This window comes from Helianthus annuus, chromosome 9, assembly GCF_002127325.2.
Source record: "Helianthus annuus cultivar XRQ/B chromosome 9, HanXRQr2.0-SUNRISE, whole genome shotgun sequence".
Lineage (NCBI taxonomy): Eukaryota > Viridiplantae > Streptophyta > Magnoliopsida > Asterales > Asteraceae > Helianthus > Helianthus annuus.
Window position 1 is genome coordinate 12,190,306 of NC_035441.2, and position 17,546 is coordinate 12,207,851.

Genomic DNA, 17,546 nt, shown 5'->3' on the forward strand with positions numbered 1-17,546 from the left:
CGACGTCGACTAAATAATATTTTTTTTATTATTTAGTCGACGTCATCCGTAAGGCGCGTACGGGCCTAACGGGCAACGACGGACTTAGTTTCGACGCTCGTTAGGCCCGTACGCGCCTTACGGACGACGTCGACTAAATAATATTTTTTTTATTATTTAGTCGACGTCGTCCGTAAGGCGCGTACGGGCCTAACGAGCGTCGAAACTAAGCCCGTCGTTAAACGGACTTAGTTTCGACGCTCGTTAGGCCCGTACGCGCCTTACGGACGACGTCGACTAAATAATATTTTTTTTATTATTTAGTCGACGTCGTCCGTAAGGCGCGTACGGGCCTAACGAGCGTCGAAACTAAGTCCGTAACGACGGGCTTAGTTTCGACGCTCGTTAGGCCCGTACGCGCCTTACGGACGACGTCGACTAAATAATATTTTTTTTTATTATTTAGTCGACGTCATCCGTAAGGCGCGTACGGGCCTAACGGGCAACGACGGACTTAGTTTCGACGCTCGTTAGGCCCGTACGCGCCTTACGGACGACGTCGACTAAATAATATTTTTTTTATTATTTAGTCGACGTCGTCCGTAAGGCGCGTACGGGCCTAAGGAGCGTCGAAACTAAGTCCGTCGTTGCCCGTTAGGCCCGTACGCGCCTTACGGATGACGTCGACTAAATAATAAAAAAAATATTTGACACTTCAAACCTGGAAACATTTGTGTCAATTTCTGAAACATAAGGGACCATTTTATTAAATCCTGGAAACACCAGGGACCATTTTTGTAAATTTATCAAACCTCAGGGACCAATTTTGTAAACACATCAAACCTCAGGGACCATTTTTGCAAATTTATCATACATAAGGCGCATACGGGCCTAACGGGCAACGACGGACTTAGTTTCGACGCTCGTTAGGCCCGTACGCGCCTTACGGACGACGTCGACTAAATAATATTTTTTTTATTATTTAGTCGACGTCGTCCGTAAGGCGCGTACGGGCCTAACGAGCGTCGAAACTAAGCCCGTCGTTAAAATTTTAACGACGGACTTAGTTTCGACGCTCGTTAGGCCCGTACGCGCCTTACGGACGACGTCGACTAAATAATATTTTTTTTATTATTTAGTCGACGTCGTCCGTAAGGCGCGTACGGGCCTAACGAGCGTCGAAACTAAGCCCGTCGTTAAACGGACTTAGTTTCGACGCTTGTTAGGCACGTACGCGCCTTACGGACGACGTCGACTAAATAATAAAAAAAATATTATTTAGTCGACGCTCGTTAGGCCCGTACGCGCCTTACGGACGACGTCGACTAAATAATATTTTTTTTTATTATTTAGTCGACGTCATCCGTAAGGCGCGTACGGGCCTAACGGGCAACGACGGACTTAGTTTCGACGCTCGTTAGGCCCGTACGCGCCTTACGGATGACGTCGACTAAATAATTAAAAAAATATTATTTAGTCGACGTCATCCGTAAGGCGCGTACGGGCCTAACGAGCGTCGACTAAATAATATTTTTTTATTATTTAGTCGACGTCGTCCGTAAGGCGCGTACGGGCCTAACGAGCGTCGAAACTAAGTCCGTCGTTACGGACTTAGTTTTGAGGCTCGTTAGGCCCGTACGCGCCTTACGGACGACGTCGACTAAATAATAAAAAAATATTATTTAGTCGACGTCGTCCGTAAGGCGCGTACGGGCCTAACGAGCGTCGAAACTAAGTCCGTTTAACGACGGGCTTAGTTTCGACGCTCGTTAGGCCCGTACGCGCCTTACGGACGACGTCGACTAAATAATATTTTTTTATTATTTAGTCGACGTCGTCCGTAAGGCGCGTACGGGCCTAACGAGCGTCGAAACTAAGCCTGTCGTTAAAATTTTAACGACGGACTTAGTTTCGACGCTCGTTAGGCCCGTACGCGCCTTACGGACGACGTCGACTAAATAATATTTTTTTTTATTATTTAGTCGACGTCATCCGTAAGGCGCGTACGGGCCTAACGGGCAACGACGGACTTAGTTTCGACGCTCGTTAGGCCCGTACACGCCTTACGGACGACGTCGACTAAATAATATTTTTTTTATTATCTAGTCGACGTCGTCCGTAAGGCGCGTACGGGCCTAACGAGCGTCGAAACTAAGCCCGTCGTTAAACGGACTTAGTTTCGACGCTCGTTAGGCCCGTACGCGCCTTACGGACGACGTCGACTAAATAATATTTTTTTTATTATTTAGTCGACGTCGTCCGTAAGGCGCGTACGGGCCTAACGAGCGTCGAAACTAAGCCCGTCGTTAAAATTTTAACGACGGACTTAGTTTCGACGCTCGTTAGGCCCGTACGCGCCTTACGGACGACGTCGACTAAATAATATTTTTTTTATTATTTAGTCGACGTCGTCCGTAAGGCGCGTACGGGCCTAACGAGCGTCGAAACTAAGCCCGTCGTTACGGACTTAGTTTCGACGCTCGTTAGGCCCGTACGCGCCTTACGGACGACGTCGACTAAATAATATTTTTTATTATTTAGTCGACGTCGTCCGTAAGGCGCGTACGGGCCTAACGAGCGTCGAAACTAAGTCCGTAACGACGGGCTTAGTTTCGGCGCTCGTTAGGCCCGTACGCGCCTTACGGACGACGTCGACTAAATAATATTTTTTTTTATTATTTAGTCGACGTCATCCGTAAGGCTCGTACGGGCCTAACGGGCAACGACGGACTTAGTTTCGACGCTCGTTAGGCCCGTACGCGCCTTACGGACGACGTCGACTAAATAATATTTTTTTTATTATTTAGTCGACGTCGTCCGTAAGGCGCGTACGGGCCTAAGGAGCGTCGAAACTAAGTATATAAACTTGGTAACAATTTGACACTTCAAACCTAGAAACATTTTGTGTCAATTTCTGAAACATAAGGGACCATTTTTGTAAATCCTGGAAACACCAGGGACCATTTATCTAAATTATCAAACATCAGGGACCATTTTTATAAAAAATGAAACACCAGGGACCAAAGTGTAAATATATATAAAATCAGTATAAAAGGGGGTCTTCTTTAAAGAACCGGCCCTTAGCATGAATCGAACTCGTGACCTATCATTTAGAACCGTAACACCTTAACCAGTTTATCCTCCGTTCCGGTGCTGTTAGAACATGGAACTTAATTCTTATATGTAGTAACTGCTAATACGCTGCGTATTGCCCTATACGCAGCGTATACTGACACTTTGTATACGCTGCGTATTGGTCAATACGCAGCGTATAAAGCCTTCTGAACTTTAAAGTCGCACAGAACCTGTTATATTCCAGAGACACTCGTTAGGCCTGTACGCAGTTACTACATATAAGACGGACTTAGTTTCGACGCTCGTTAGTTTTAACGACGGACTTAGTTTCGACGCTCGTTAGGCCCGTACGCGCCTTACGGACGACGTCGACTAAATAATAAAAAAAATATTATTTAGTCGACGCTCGTTAGGCCCGTACGCGCCTTACGGACGACGTCGACTAAATAATATTTTTTTTATTATTTAGTCGACGTCATCCGTAAGGCGCGTACGGGCCTAACGGGCACGACGGACTTAGTTTCGACGCTCGTTAGGCCCGTACGCGCCTTACGGACGACGTCAACTAAATAATATTTTTTTTATTATTTACTCGACGTCGTCCGTAAGGCGCGTACGGGCCTAACGAGCGTCGAAACTAAGCCCGTCGTTAAACGGACTTAGTTTCGACGCTCGTTAGGCCCGTACGCGCCTTACGGACGACGTCGACTAAATAATAAAAAAAATATTATTTAGTCGACGTCGTCCGTAAGGCGCGTACGGGCCTAACGAGCGTCGACTAAATAATATTTTTTTTATTATTTAGTCGACGTCGTCCGTAAGGCGCGTACGGGCTTAACGAGCGTCGAAACTAAGTCCGTGACGACAAAACACTTTAAATAACCTGCCAGAATTTTTTATAACCTGCCTGAATTTCAAAATATAACATTTCAAAATATGTGAAACTGTTTACACCGAAGTTTGATATATACATAACAAAATACATAACAAAGTTTGTACATACATAACAAAATGATAAAATACTACTGCTGCTGCTCCTGATGCTGCTGCTGCTGCTCCTGATGCTGCTGCTGCTGCTGCTGCTGCTGCTGATGCTGCTGCTGCTGATGCTGATCCCAGTCCGCATCCGCAATGAAGGGTAGTGGAGGTATCCCGTCATGCTGTCGCTGCTGCTGCAGCGCCGCAGCCACTCACTCTAACAAATAATTGTTTCTTTCAACGTTTCGATGCAGCCGCTCATGTGACGGGTCAGGACCGGGCCAAACATGGCGTGGGAACTTGGGAGCCCCGGGTGGTCCACGCGGCTGTGGTGGCTGCGGAAGAACGGCGGCCGGCTCATGCGGCTCCGGCGGCTCCGGATCCCGCGGGGGATAAATCAGAGGGAACTCTTCTGGCAGTTGCTTAAGCTGGTATTGTGTGCCGTCCAGATTCTTTAACCGCTTCCCGCATGGAAAGTCTTTGGTAATATGCATCCCGTTTACTGTGTTCATCCCCATCCGCTTTGGCTGTGCCGCCGGGCCTACACGGTCGCGGTCGTTCTCCGGATGATAGCCCAACGAATGGGCTATCTTAGTCACATAGGCGCCGCCGAATAGCATTCCGCGCTCCTGTCGATGATGCGCGGAGGCGAAATACTGCGCCAACCCGTAGGCGAGAGCGCACGGCCTCTTGTATAAGAGGCAATACAAAAAGAACAAGTCACCACTCGTACACCACTCCCGGCTTTTGTTTCGAGCAGTGATCGAAGTGGAAATCATCTTGTGCAAATACCTGCATAAATGGAAACCAGTCAGTAAATAATAATCAGACGACATCGATTAAATGGAAACCGTAAGTCGCGTAGGTCCCTAACGGGCATTTAAACGGCTGCAAACGCAGCCGCAAACGGCAGCGATTTCGCTGCCGTTTGCGGCTGCGTTTGCAGTCGTAAACGAGCGTTTAAACGGCTGCAAACGCAGCCGCACACGGCTGCGTTTTCGCTGCCGTCTGCGGCGGCATTTGCAGCCGTAACCGGGCGTTCAAACGGCTGCAAACGCAGCTCCAAACGGCTGCGAAATCGCTGCCCTTTGGGGCTGTGTTTGCAGCCGTTTAAACGCCGGTTTACGGCTGCAAACGCAGCCCCAAACGGCTGCCGGTTTAGACGTCGTTCAAACGCCGGTTACGGTTCGACTTCGACTAAAAAATAAAAAAAAATATGTTTAAAAAAAATCCTGTTTAAAAAGAAATTTGGTTTAAACAGTCCTTGGAGTTTCAAAAATTGACACAAATGGTCCCTTTTTTGATATATTTACACTTTGGTCCCTGAAGTTTCAATTTTTTTATAAAAATGGTCCCTGATGTTTCAAAAATTGACACAAGTGGTCCCTAACGAGCGTCGAAACTAAGTTCGTCGTTAAAATATAAAACGACGAACTTAGTTTCGACGCTCGTTAGAGACCTACGCGCCTTACGGTTCGACTTCGACTAAATAATAAAAAAATATATATTTTAACGACGAACTTAGTTTCGACGCTCGAACGGACCTACGCGCTTTACGAGCGTCAAAACTAAGATCGTCGTTAAATTATACTTTTTTTATTATTTAGTCGAAGTCGATCCGTAAGGCGCGTAGGTCCGTAACGAGCGTCGAAACTAAGTTCGTCGTTAAAATATAAAACGACGAACTTAGTTTCGACGTTCGTTAGGGACCTACGCGCTTTACGAGCGTCAAAACTAAGATCGTCGTTAAATTATATTTTTTTATTATTTAGTCGAAGTCGAACCGTAAGTCGCGTAGGTCCCTAACGGGCGTTTAAACGGCTGCAAACGCAGCCGCAAACGGCAGATATTTCGCTGCCGTTTGCGGCTGCGTTTGCAGTCGTAAACGGGCGTTTAAACGGCTGCAAACGCAGCCCCAAACGGCTGCGTTTTCGTTGCCGTCTGCGGCGGCATTTGCAGCCGTAACCGGGCGTTTAAACGGCTGCAAACGCAGCCCCAAACGGCTGCGAAATCGCTGCCCTTTGGGGCTGTGTTTGCAGCCGTTTAAACGCCGGTTTACGGCTGCAAACCCAGCCCCAAACGGCTGCCGGTTTAGACGTCGTTCAATTTTTTACAAAAACGGCTGACGGTTTGATATATTTACACTTTGTTCCCTAAAGTTTCTATTTTTTACAAAAATGGTCCCTGATGTTTCAAAAATTGACAAAAATCAACTATATAATTAAAAAAAGAAATTTTCTTTTAAAAAAATCTGTTTAAAAAAAGTAAAAAAAACTGTTTAATAACTAACGTACCTGAAGAGCGGATCCTCAATCAGCGTACTCCTCCCCTTGGATTGGTGGTGGTCCCAATGACGGATGTCCGCGATCAGATCCCAAAACCCTAATAGCGTGGGTTTATCAATCATTACGAGCCCCTGTTTACACGAATGTTTATTAAACGTTAAATTAATATTAAATCTTAAATGTTATATATTAAAAATAATAATAATAACAATACAAAATTTGTGTTAAACGTACCTTCGTATAAAGATCCGTAGCAATCTCAGCCTCCGTATACAAACCGCTATGCACCGCAAACTGTGCAAGTGACATTTCGCGCGCCTGGCCAGCCATGCGAAAAGAAACCTCGGGCGGGGGAGGGGGCTGCGCGGGGTCCACAACCTCATTTGGCCGACGAGGATGAAACTCGAACGACGACAGAAACTCGACTAGTATCTCCCTGTAGGTCGGCGTAAACGATAGCTCAAACAGACGATCCCACGGTGAATCAACGGGAACAAACCCCCGCACCCAATCTTCAACCTCAAGCTTCCGGAGGGTTTTCCACGAAACCACAAAATGTTCACCAATATGCATCTTCCGAAGCTTCTCGCAACGGAGAGCAGCCTCGGACTCCGGAGGAAACCCCAAATACGGGTGATTCTCTAGAGGATCTGGCGGTGGACGCGCCCGCCGTTTCCGCTGCGGCTGCTCCGGAATATCTCCTTCGAAATCCATTTCCTCCATTTTTCTGTTTTAAAAAAAAAAAAACAATTTAAGTTTAAGTTTAAAAAAATACATATTTTCTGTTTAAAAATATATATTTTCTGTTTACACAGCAAAACCATGGCACAAGTGAAAGCATAAAGACAAGTGAAAGCATAAAAATATATATTTTCTGTTTAAAAATATATATTTTTCTGTTTAAAAAAAAAACAATTTAAGTTTATGTTTAAAAAAATGGTCCCTGAGGTTTGATGTGTTTACAAAATTGGTCCCTGAGGTTTGATGAATTTACAAAAATGGTCCCTGGTGTTTCCAGGATTTAATAAAACGGTCCCTTATGTTTCAGAAATTGACACAAATGTTTCCAGGTTTGAAGTGTCAAATATTTTTTTTATTATTTAATCGACGTCATCCGTAAGGCGCGTACGGGCCTAACGGGCCCGGGTCAGAACGGGTTTCGGGTCGGGATCCGTAAGGCGCGTACGGGCCTAACGGGCAACAACGGACTTAGTTTCGACGCTCGTTAGGCCCGTACACGCCTTACGGACGACGTCGACTAAATAATATTTTTTTATTATTTAGCCGACGTCATCCGTAAGGCGCGTACGGGCCTAACGAGCGTCGACTAAATAATAAAAAAAATATTATTTAAATTCACACAGAACCTGTTATATAAAAAAAATATTATTTAACGGCCCCGGGTCAGAACGGGTTTCGGGTCGGGTCGGGTCATTTTTTTAAACCATTTGCAGTCACCCTCTAATTCACTGTAGTAAACCCTAATCAAACAAATCAAACAAAGACCCCTAATTCACTGTAAACCCTAATCAAACAAATCAAACAAACACCCCTAATTCACTGTAAACCCTAATTTACCTATGATACAGCCCTAATTTACGGATAAAATACTAAAAAAATCAAAATTACTTAAATAGGTTGAGTATATACCTCGTTTATACTTCGAATTCGCGTGTATACGGTCGGAAATACGTAGTCGCCTTCGTAGGGGTTCGTAGAGGTTTTGTGTGTGTAATTTGGGGAAGAACAGAGATGCGTAGGGGTTTTCCTGATTTAAATCAGAACCTATACGCATCTTAGTGGTCCATACGAAGCGTATGCAAAAGTCTTTTTCTATTGAAATTACCATTTCGCCCTTCTATCAGTGCTATACGGGGCTAAATGTAAGGGCAAAAAGGTCATTTTCGGACCTTTAAATACGCTTCGTATTGAGCTCTACGATGCGTATATAAGAGGTCATCACAATGACCTTTATACCCTTCTGTATAACCTATACGAAGCATGGGTAGAAGGGTATAAAGGTCATTATGATTACATTTATATACGCATCGTAGAGCTCCATACGAAGCGTATTTAAAGGTCCGAAAATGACCTTTTTGCCCTTACATTTAGCCCCGTATAGCCCTAACAGAAGGGCAAAATAGTAATTTAACATATTTATATTTTCAAACTTCAATTTGGGGGGAAAATTGTCCGCCTTTGACATACGATGCGTATTGATCAATACGCTGCCTTTATTTGTGTCATTTTACCTTTTTACCCTTGTTCTGAGGCTAAAGGAAGCCAAAAGAGGGGCTTTATTGGCATTTGGTTAACATACGATGCGTAGGGATCCCTACGCACCTTATAAGACCTTTTTTTTTTGTGTTTTTCTTGGTTTGTATTTAGAGAAGCTAAAAATAATCCAAAAATTATGTTTATAAAAATTTGAATTATAAATTATAAATTATAAATTAAAAATTATAAATGAATTAAAAATGATATTATTTGAATTATAAAAATTAAAAATGATACAAACTTTATAAATTAAAAAATTTCTACAATTTACAAAAATACAAGTTTCCGCTTAATCTTCGATAACATTTAAACTCGGTTCTCTGTCTTTGTCTCGGTCTGATTTAGGATGCATTAACTCGTAGTAGTGCTCTAACCGCGGTCTATACATTTCTTCCCACCGTTTCGCAGCTATTGATCGATGTGCCGACCACAACGGGTTCACTAAAGGCATGGGGTAGTCTCCTTCCAACTTTGCATGTATGAAGTGTCCCCCGTGAACATGTACAAGCGTTATCGCTTGAGGTCGTGGATCTAGTGGGGCATCCGTTAATGGGAAGATGGTAGAGCTCCATTCAATGCTTAGCACGTGGAGGACAATATTATACCTTTGCGCTATGAGAAGCCCTACCTGGGGCATTTCCATCCAGTGACTTTCATCGCACCTTTTCACTGAATGCCATTCGATGCTCTTACGTATTCGTTTAAAGTCTCCTTCGTTATATGTTTCGAATACATGCTTCCAACGCGGTTTGTTATGGTCAATCTCCAGTAGTAAATCTCTTCGAATATTGGGCCATGCGTGTTCCGTAAAACCTAACCCGACAGCCACAGACCTGTACCCACAATGACCGTCTGGGGTCACATCTTGTATACGCGATATGTAAGAGCGAAACTCTGATGGAATTTGATTCTTAAACCTCTTAATGCATAACAAGTGCTCGTCCCCCTTTATTAATGGAAAAACCTTATCATCCCGCGTCTCCTTCTTTTTAGAACTTGTTGAACTGTTTGGTTGCATTTTAGGTTTTTCAGACTTCACAAACGAACCAGTTCCACGAGAGCCCTCTGACGGTACGTATGAGCTGTGTCGGGGTAAATCGTACCTATGTTTGGGGGAAGCGGTAATTACGTTGCTGTCCTCGCCATAGGAGCTGTATCTCGCAGCTTCGTCTAACCTCGCAGCTTCATCTAGCCTTTCTTGTACTTTCTTTGATGTAGGCCGACCGCGAGTGTTTTGCTGGACGATTGGTGGTTTCTTGGTTGACGATTTCGGGGTGAAGACCGCTTTTATCTTTGAAAGCATACTCTTTTGCTGAACGGGGGACTGCGCCTCTAAATGTTGCCGCACATTATTGAGCTCTGCTACAATATCGACCTCCTCGTCTACCAGTTTACACGGGAGCAAGTCAAGCTTACGCCAGAATACATCTATCTCGTCGAGTTGTATTATACGCCCTGCACAGTTAAGTTAATACGGTGTGAGAAACAGCTAAATCGTACAAAATAACAAAAGGTTTGTTGTTTTAATATTTTTTACCTGTACGTTTGTAGTTTTCCAGCCTACAAGCACACGGCAATCCTTTGCTAAGCCACATATGGCAACCACATGACGCGTTAAGTTTCCGCAACACATCCATCTTCCTCAGTAGCTCTTTTTCCAGCAAATCAAGTGCTTCATGGGAAACCTTTCCACGTAGGTTGTCCAACATTCGGTGTCTGTGGTGGTTCATTGTTTTTTTGATGCTCTCAGTGAAACTTTTTTGTATTTCATCATACTGAGTTTCAACTATATCAATGATGCATCTTGCTATTCGCTCCAATGAACTCCCGCGCGTAATGTATCTTTTTAAATTTGCGTGCTGGCTCTCAACTCTGTTGGTGGTGCGCTGACCAAAGTTGCGACACTTATCGGTCCACGCATAAACGAACATTTCTTTATAGTCTTTGAGCCAGTTTTCGTAGACGTAATCATAGACACCTGTAAAAATGAAATAATGAAATGTAAAAGCGTGTGTGAAATATAATAGATTGGGTGAGTCGTTTGTTGAAGGAACACTTACTTTCTCGGTTGGCAACCACGAGTCGGTTATACATTTTCTCCAAGTTGTACTTGTACATGGGTTCTGATGAAGATTCGCACAATGTCCGCCAGTACGACATAAATTTCCCCCAATCTTCTTTATCGAACCCTGACTTGCACTTTCTAGCTGTATTTTGTTGGATGTGAAAGTGGCATAGAAGCCTTTTTGCGTTCGGGAATACTTTAGAACACGCGTTTATTAGGGCAAGCTCCCTATCCGTGACTATCACACGCGGCATCATACATTCATGCAATATTGACTTGATCCGCTCAAGCACCCACACGTAGTTACCCCTTCGTTCTTTACAAATAACGGCATGTGCGATACAAAAAGACTTCCCAGTCGACGTCATACCCACAACCTGGACAAATGGCATGTTGTAGAGGTTTGTTTTGTAGGTCGCGTCGATCAACATCACGTGCGGGAATGCACGCCACATAGTGATTAAATAAGGATGAACAAAGAAAATCTCTGTTACGACATCTGTTTTGGGATCTTGTCGGGTGTCGTAAATGAATCGGCGGTCATGCAGCAGGCTTTCCAGTGCCTGAATAGGATTCTTTCCGTCCATTATTGTCGCTCTAATTTTTTGTACCGCATTTTGCACGTCTTTCTGAACGTGCAGGCTGTCGGGGAACTGCTTTCTTAGGGTTTGAAATATGATACGTGGCTCCATGTTTTGAGCAGTTAGCTGCTCCACTAGCTTGTATTCGGCTTTAGTAAATCTTCGCACAAAAGCGTGGCCCAACAGACTCGTCGTAGGTTCGTGGTTATGGTTCGCACAGTCCACTTTTAACTCCCACGAGTCGTTCGTCACGTCCCGGATGGCGAGTAATGAAAATGGGCAGCCGATTTTTTTGCTACCAGCTTTCCTAACTGTTGCTTTACTACGGTGTTCACCACTACGGTCGCACACAAGCCATACCATCCCAGTAGTACCGCCAATATTTTTTGATCGGCGGGTAACAATTACGTAACCATTATCCTTTCCCGTTTCTTGTACCCAATTCTTCAAATCAGTTAGAGACATGAAACGCTAAAAAAAGTTACGTTAATAATAATATAATCGAAACTTCAGGGACCATTTGTGTCAAAAAGACATTAATAATAATAATAATAATAATAATAATAATAATAATAATAATAATAATAATAATAATAATAATAATAATAATAATAATAATAATAATAATAATAATAATAATAATAATAAGAATAATAATAATAATATAATTGAAACTCATACTTCAGGTACTAATATGGTTATTATTGAAACTATTTTAACAGAATGATTTAACAAGGTTAACTTTCATATAAAGATTTCATCTTTAAACACTAACTCAGTTAGCATACTTAACTGAACAGTATAGGGACCATTTGTGTCAATTTTTGAAACTTTAGGGACTATTTTTGTCAATTTTCGAAACTTCAGGGACCATTTGTGTCAATTTCTGAAACTTCAGGGACCATTTTTGTCAATTTTCGAAAGTTCAGGGACCATTTTTGCAATTTTCGAAAGTTCAGGGACCATTTTGTCAATTTTCGAAAGTTCAGGGACCATTTTTGCAATTTTCGAAAGTTCAGGGACCATTTTGTCAATTATCGAAACTTCAGGGACCATTTTTGTCAATTTTCAAAACTTCAGGGACTGTTTTGTCAATTTTTTTAATCTTCAGGGACTATTTTCGTAAAATTTGAAACTTCAGGGACTTTTTATTGTTTTTGGCACTTAACTGGACTAACTGAGTTCTCTAACTCAGTTAGTGGTCCCTTGTATTAATGCTAACCTAGTTAGGATATAACTATGATTTAACTAACTAAGTTAGGTTTAAACTAACCATTTTAACTAAAAATCAATTTCATGATTCTTTTATTTATTTACAATACTAATTTATTTATATTTAAAATATTTTTTATTAATTTATTTATTTAGAAAAGAAAAATAAATTGTTTATTAACTTAACTTTCTTAACTTGTTTATTTACTAAATCTTATAATTATTTTGTTAATTAGACTAACTAGATTATTATTATAAAAAGAATACAATTTTTAATAATAATAATAATAATAGTAATAATTATAATTATAATATTTTTAACAACAACAACAACAATAATAATAATAATAATAATAATAATAATTATAATTATAATTATAATTAAAGTATTTTAACAATAATAACAATAATAATAATTATTATAATTATATTATTTTTAACAATAATAATAATAATAATAATAATAATAATAATAACAATTATAATTATAATAATAATAACAATAATTATTTTAATGTGATACCTCATTTACTTGAAATGGATTGCCCGGGGTAGATGGTTCATAAAGTGATGTGTTACGGGACTCATAACCATATCCACCATGTTCTTCGTATCCACCGTATCCAACTTCATCCCTAGATCTATCGTATACACTGTATCCACCGTAGCCCCCGTATCCACTGTAACCACCGTCACCCCTATATCTATCGTATCCACCGTAGCCCCCATATCCATTGTAGCCACCTTCACCCCCGTATCCACCATCACCACCGTATCCACTGTAACTTCCGTATCCACCTTCATCCCCGTATACCCCATAACCCGGATACGATTGCTGCGTCGGGTAATATGGTTCATCAACAGGTGCATTCTCAGCACCGTATCCACTTTGTTGCACGTACGGAGATTCATACCCGTATCCGTAATCAGGACACACTTGATGCGCCGGGTAATTTGGTTCATCAACAGGTGGAGTGGGAGTCTTGTTCAAGTCTGGCAACTGTGTTTCTTGATCAACAGGGACTCCAGACACAACCTCCTCCTCCTCATTGGCAGCATTTGATCCCCATGTGTCGTTAGAATAGCGATTACCGAAATAATTATCCTTCCAAAATGATGACATTTTAACAAGGTTGAACCAAAAACTAACAATTTACTGAAGAAGAAGATGAAAAGGAAAGCAAAGTATATGTCGGGTGATGGGTAACATATATGAATGGAGGGATAAATAGACTTTCATCTGGCATGTCAATACGCAGCGTATTGATCCCTACTCACCGTATTACTTTATTCACGTGCCCTGGACAACATCGTATCAGGTCAAATCAGTCTGTCAATACGGTGCGTATTGATCAATACGCACCCTATGTTAGACTCATTTGACATGGTACTAGGTTTGACTGTCTGGTCGTGTACCTACCACTTATATACGCTGCGTATTGACCAATACGCAGCGTATTTAGGTAACCCTATACGCTGCGTATTGGTCAATACGCAGCGTATGTAAACCCTAAGTGTGCAGATAGCCTGCCTTGGTGTGCAGATAGTGAGAGCCGCAACTAAATAACTAAGAAACCATGTGATTACCTTCAAAGATTGTGATGAATGTTGATGGAGATTCCAAATTTCAACCTGAAGTAAACTCAATCAAACATCAGCAAAATTACAATCACAATTAACACATCATTTAATTAAAGCATCTGTTCTCTAATCTCAAACCAAAAATATTCCTCAATCGCTCTGAATATCCACTGCTCGTCATATAATTACCTCGAATTAGCTTTAAACCTTCACCGTTACCACAAATCCACCATCATCAATGTCATCAACGGCCGACCTTCAAAGCCACCGCTGTGTTTCAAAACCCTAGACACAACAGGTGTTATTGCCACTGTGTTTCAAAACCCTTGTTAAATCGACGTTAAGGTTTCATGAATAATCGATTAGAGTTCATAAAAAGATTATCGATTAAAAAGCAAATAAAAAGGTGGATCTTACACATTCTAAGTAACCTATTATTGAAAAGTTTAGCCAAATCGTAATGGACACGAAAGCATCCGATTTTTTCATGTTTGTGTGTTTTGTGTGTTTTGTGTGGGCCCGTTCTGTGTATCCGGAACTTTCTCGCACCATACTGGGTTATAAATTTTTGCAACTTTCATGTACAAAACTTGAACACACATCTAAAACAGAAAAAAATTGGGATAAAACCGAGATATAGATGCTTACTTGGATAGCGAGTATAAATTCTGCTATAAAACATGGAATTTTGGATAGCGAGATAGAGATGCTTACTGGTGCATAAGTGAGACTTGATACATTCAGTGCAACCAACAGATCATTTTGTCCATTATCTTTCATGTAAGGCGCGCTACAAAATCCATTTTCATTGATGAAGTTCCCTTCACCTAAAGTTCATATAAACATTGCTAAAAAAATGTTTACCGGGCAATCACACAATATATAAAAACGACAATAAATAAATAAATAAAGTAAAATAAATAGCTAACTAACCACAATTTCAATCATATTATTAATAATTTGGGCAATTGGGCCACTGTTTCAATCGGGCTCCTTTATTCTACAAGTTTTGGTTGGTTAGGGGTATCCTTGTATTATTTTAAGGGTATCTTTAGTATAAAATTAAAATGCATAAGGGTTAATATTAAGTAGGACAACTCCTTCGTAAAAAAAACAAATAATAAATGGCAAACAAAAAGAATAAAAATAATAAGTGCTAAAGGTTTGAAGAATGACCTCAATATAAGTAAATTAAATTCACGCCTTCGCCTCCGTGCTCAAATAAGTGCCGTGTTACAACTATATACCACAAGGCAAACGGTTATTGTCGATGAAAAGAGTAAACCATAACCATAATAGGATTGAATAAATTACCTATTGTAAAAGTTTTGTCATGCTTTCGTGTCCCCAAACACACAAAATTAGAAAAAGAAATATATGTGTACATATATAATATCTCATGAGTAGTTTATATTATTATAAGTGCAGCCATGATAGGCTTTAATACACAAAGTAGTAAAAAAAATGGTAACGTAGTTCTACGCAAAACATTAAATCTTAAATAATCAATTGAATTTTTAATGAAGCAAGAAAAAGGAAAAAAGTGCATAAGAGGGTACTAACAACAATGGAAGCAAGACATTTGCTAACATAATAACCAAGCAAAGTTATTTCGAAAAAAAAACAAAGAACTTACAGCAAAGGGGTTAACTTCTTCTCGTTCATCAAACGAATTGGGATCAAAACAGCCGGTCATCACCACTAATTTGCAGAAAAAGATTAAAATCCAATTCGGGGTTCTTTGAGTTTTGTTACAAAGCAGCATATCCGAGTATATGAACGGTTAATATCAAAGCCTTAAAACGTGTAAATTAATCTCACACGAGTCGAAATCGTTAACCGAGTTGATAGGAGGATAGCGACGAAAGAACTTAAAAGAGTTTCAAGACATCGTTTATTCTAGTACATGCTTCTGCAAACATCCTTGAAGCTCGGCTAATGCTAATTCTTCTTCAGTCATCTTAGCACCACTCGTGCACTTTCCACCTTTAACATTGTCCTGGTTAATCTTTTCAGCAGTTAAAGTTAGCATTGCAACATATAATAAATAGAAAAAAATAACCGGTTACTATAATTTCAACTTTGTGTTGTTTGTATGCAGCATAAACTTCTTCTACGGAATCCCCAAAACCAAGAACCTGGGGAAACAAATACATTTATTTAGATTATGCAAGTATAGAAAAAACCTCTAATGAAATATAAGATAATTGTCACACCCCTTATTTCCACGTGTTACCGTTAGGCCCGGTGGGGGAGTATCGTGACGTAGTTGATATCATCATAGTCAAACAACACAAATTATGATGCACAGCGGAAGCAATAAAACAGATTTATTTCAATCAAACAAAATGTAATATCCAAGTATCACAATGTAGCTGAAATAGATCCACAGGCGGATCAAAATAAAAAGAAGAAACTGTTCAACAGATAATGGCATCCAAGCTTGCGAGACTTTAACGATGCTAAGGAGTGGCCAACCTATTACGTGTAGAACCTGCACTTAATCTTTTTGGGGAAAATACGTCAGTTTACACTGGTAAATACAATTTAACTGGCTCATTTTGAAAATCTTTTAAAAATTGATTTGAATGCACATGGCACAAAACTTTTTATAACTTGGGATAGTTAATCAAATTTAAACTTGTAAAAGAATTACATGTTTGTTATGCGTTTAGTCGCCCGGTTCATGCCGGGTTTAAGATTAATAGACACACCACATAGTATAAATCCGCGGCGGGAAACCAACGGTTATACCTTAATAATATGGACACATTGTCGGGTGTACGCCTACACCCGCGTGTCAAGGTCGTGGCCATTTCATGAATGATGCCAAGGATATCCGGGACATGGTCATTAAACTCCCAAAGGCGTAAAACAAACAAAACCAATTTTTAAACGGGTCACATTGATAATACCCAACTACTAATGAGTTAGGGTCAATTGCCCGACCAAGCGGTATTTTATATACCGTACCCCAAGCCTGTATAAGGGAAAATAAGTTAAAAGTATTTACTTGAGCAAGTATAAACCACAATAAGCAAATGCAAGTGTCTTTTACTGGTCTCCTATTCTGGAACGAAGGTTTATAATAACCTATTAGAATCCTAACGGGTCTTTAATATAGCCTAAGCTTAGACCAGTTAGTTTCAGGGAATAAATACGGTTTAATCGCATGGAAGCCGAAAACCGGGAATGAATGTGATTTAGACCCAACAAGTTTGGAGACTTGTATAATATGGGTAAATTAAACACATTCTGGATTTTGAGACAAAGATGGTACGGTTTGACCCGTTTTGGCTAATATGTGTAAACTAGTTACATAAACCGATCCGAATGCGGGAGTGCGTAACGGGTAACCATATAAATCATATACAAGTTTTCTTGAGATTATATGCACTAAATATGTTGTGATATCAGCAAGATACCTTCCATTATGCCCCAATGGTTTTAAACCCAAACTATGCCTCATAAGGGCATTTTGGTCATTTTAAAGGGTGTAAAAGAGTTTAAATG

General features: G+C 40.7%; 1 protein-coding gene across 1 annotated transcript; it reads right to left on the reverse strand.

The window, feature by feature from the left end:
* Positions 1-8,883: 8,883 nt before the first annotated feature.
* LOC118481655 lies at positions 8,884-11,351 on the reverse strand. The gene is made up of 3 exons (XM_035976826.1): positions 10,655-11,351; positions 10,132-10,572; positions 8,884-10,049 (listed from the first exon to the last, which is right to left on the reverse strand). Exons 1-3 carry the CDS (start codon positions 11,349-11,351, stop codon positions 8,884-8,886), a joined length of 2,304 nt encoding a protein of 767 aa, XP_035832719.1.
* Between the last annotated feature and the right edge of the window lie 6,195 nt (positions 11,352-17,546).

Excerpts from the sequence above, each read along its gene's own strand:
- LOC118481655 (XM_035976826.1), bottom strand. The coding sequence starts at position 11,351 with ATGGAGCCACGTATCATATTTCAAACCCTAAGAAAGCAGTTCCCCGAC. Across the intron at positions 10,573-10,654 it reads CGTGGTTGCCAACCGAGAAA|GTGTCTATGATTACGTCTAC; the intron begins GTAAGTGTTCCT and ends TCATTTTTACAG. Across the intron at positions 10,050-10,131 it reads GGAAAACTACAAACGTACAG|GGCGTATAATACAACTCGAC; the intron begins GTAAAAAATATT and ends TTAACTGTGCAG.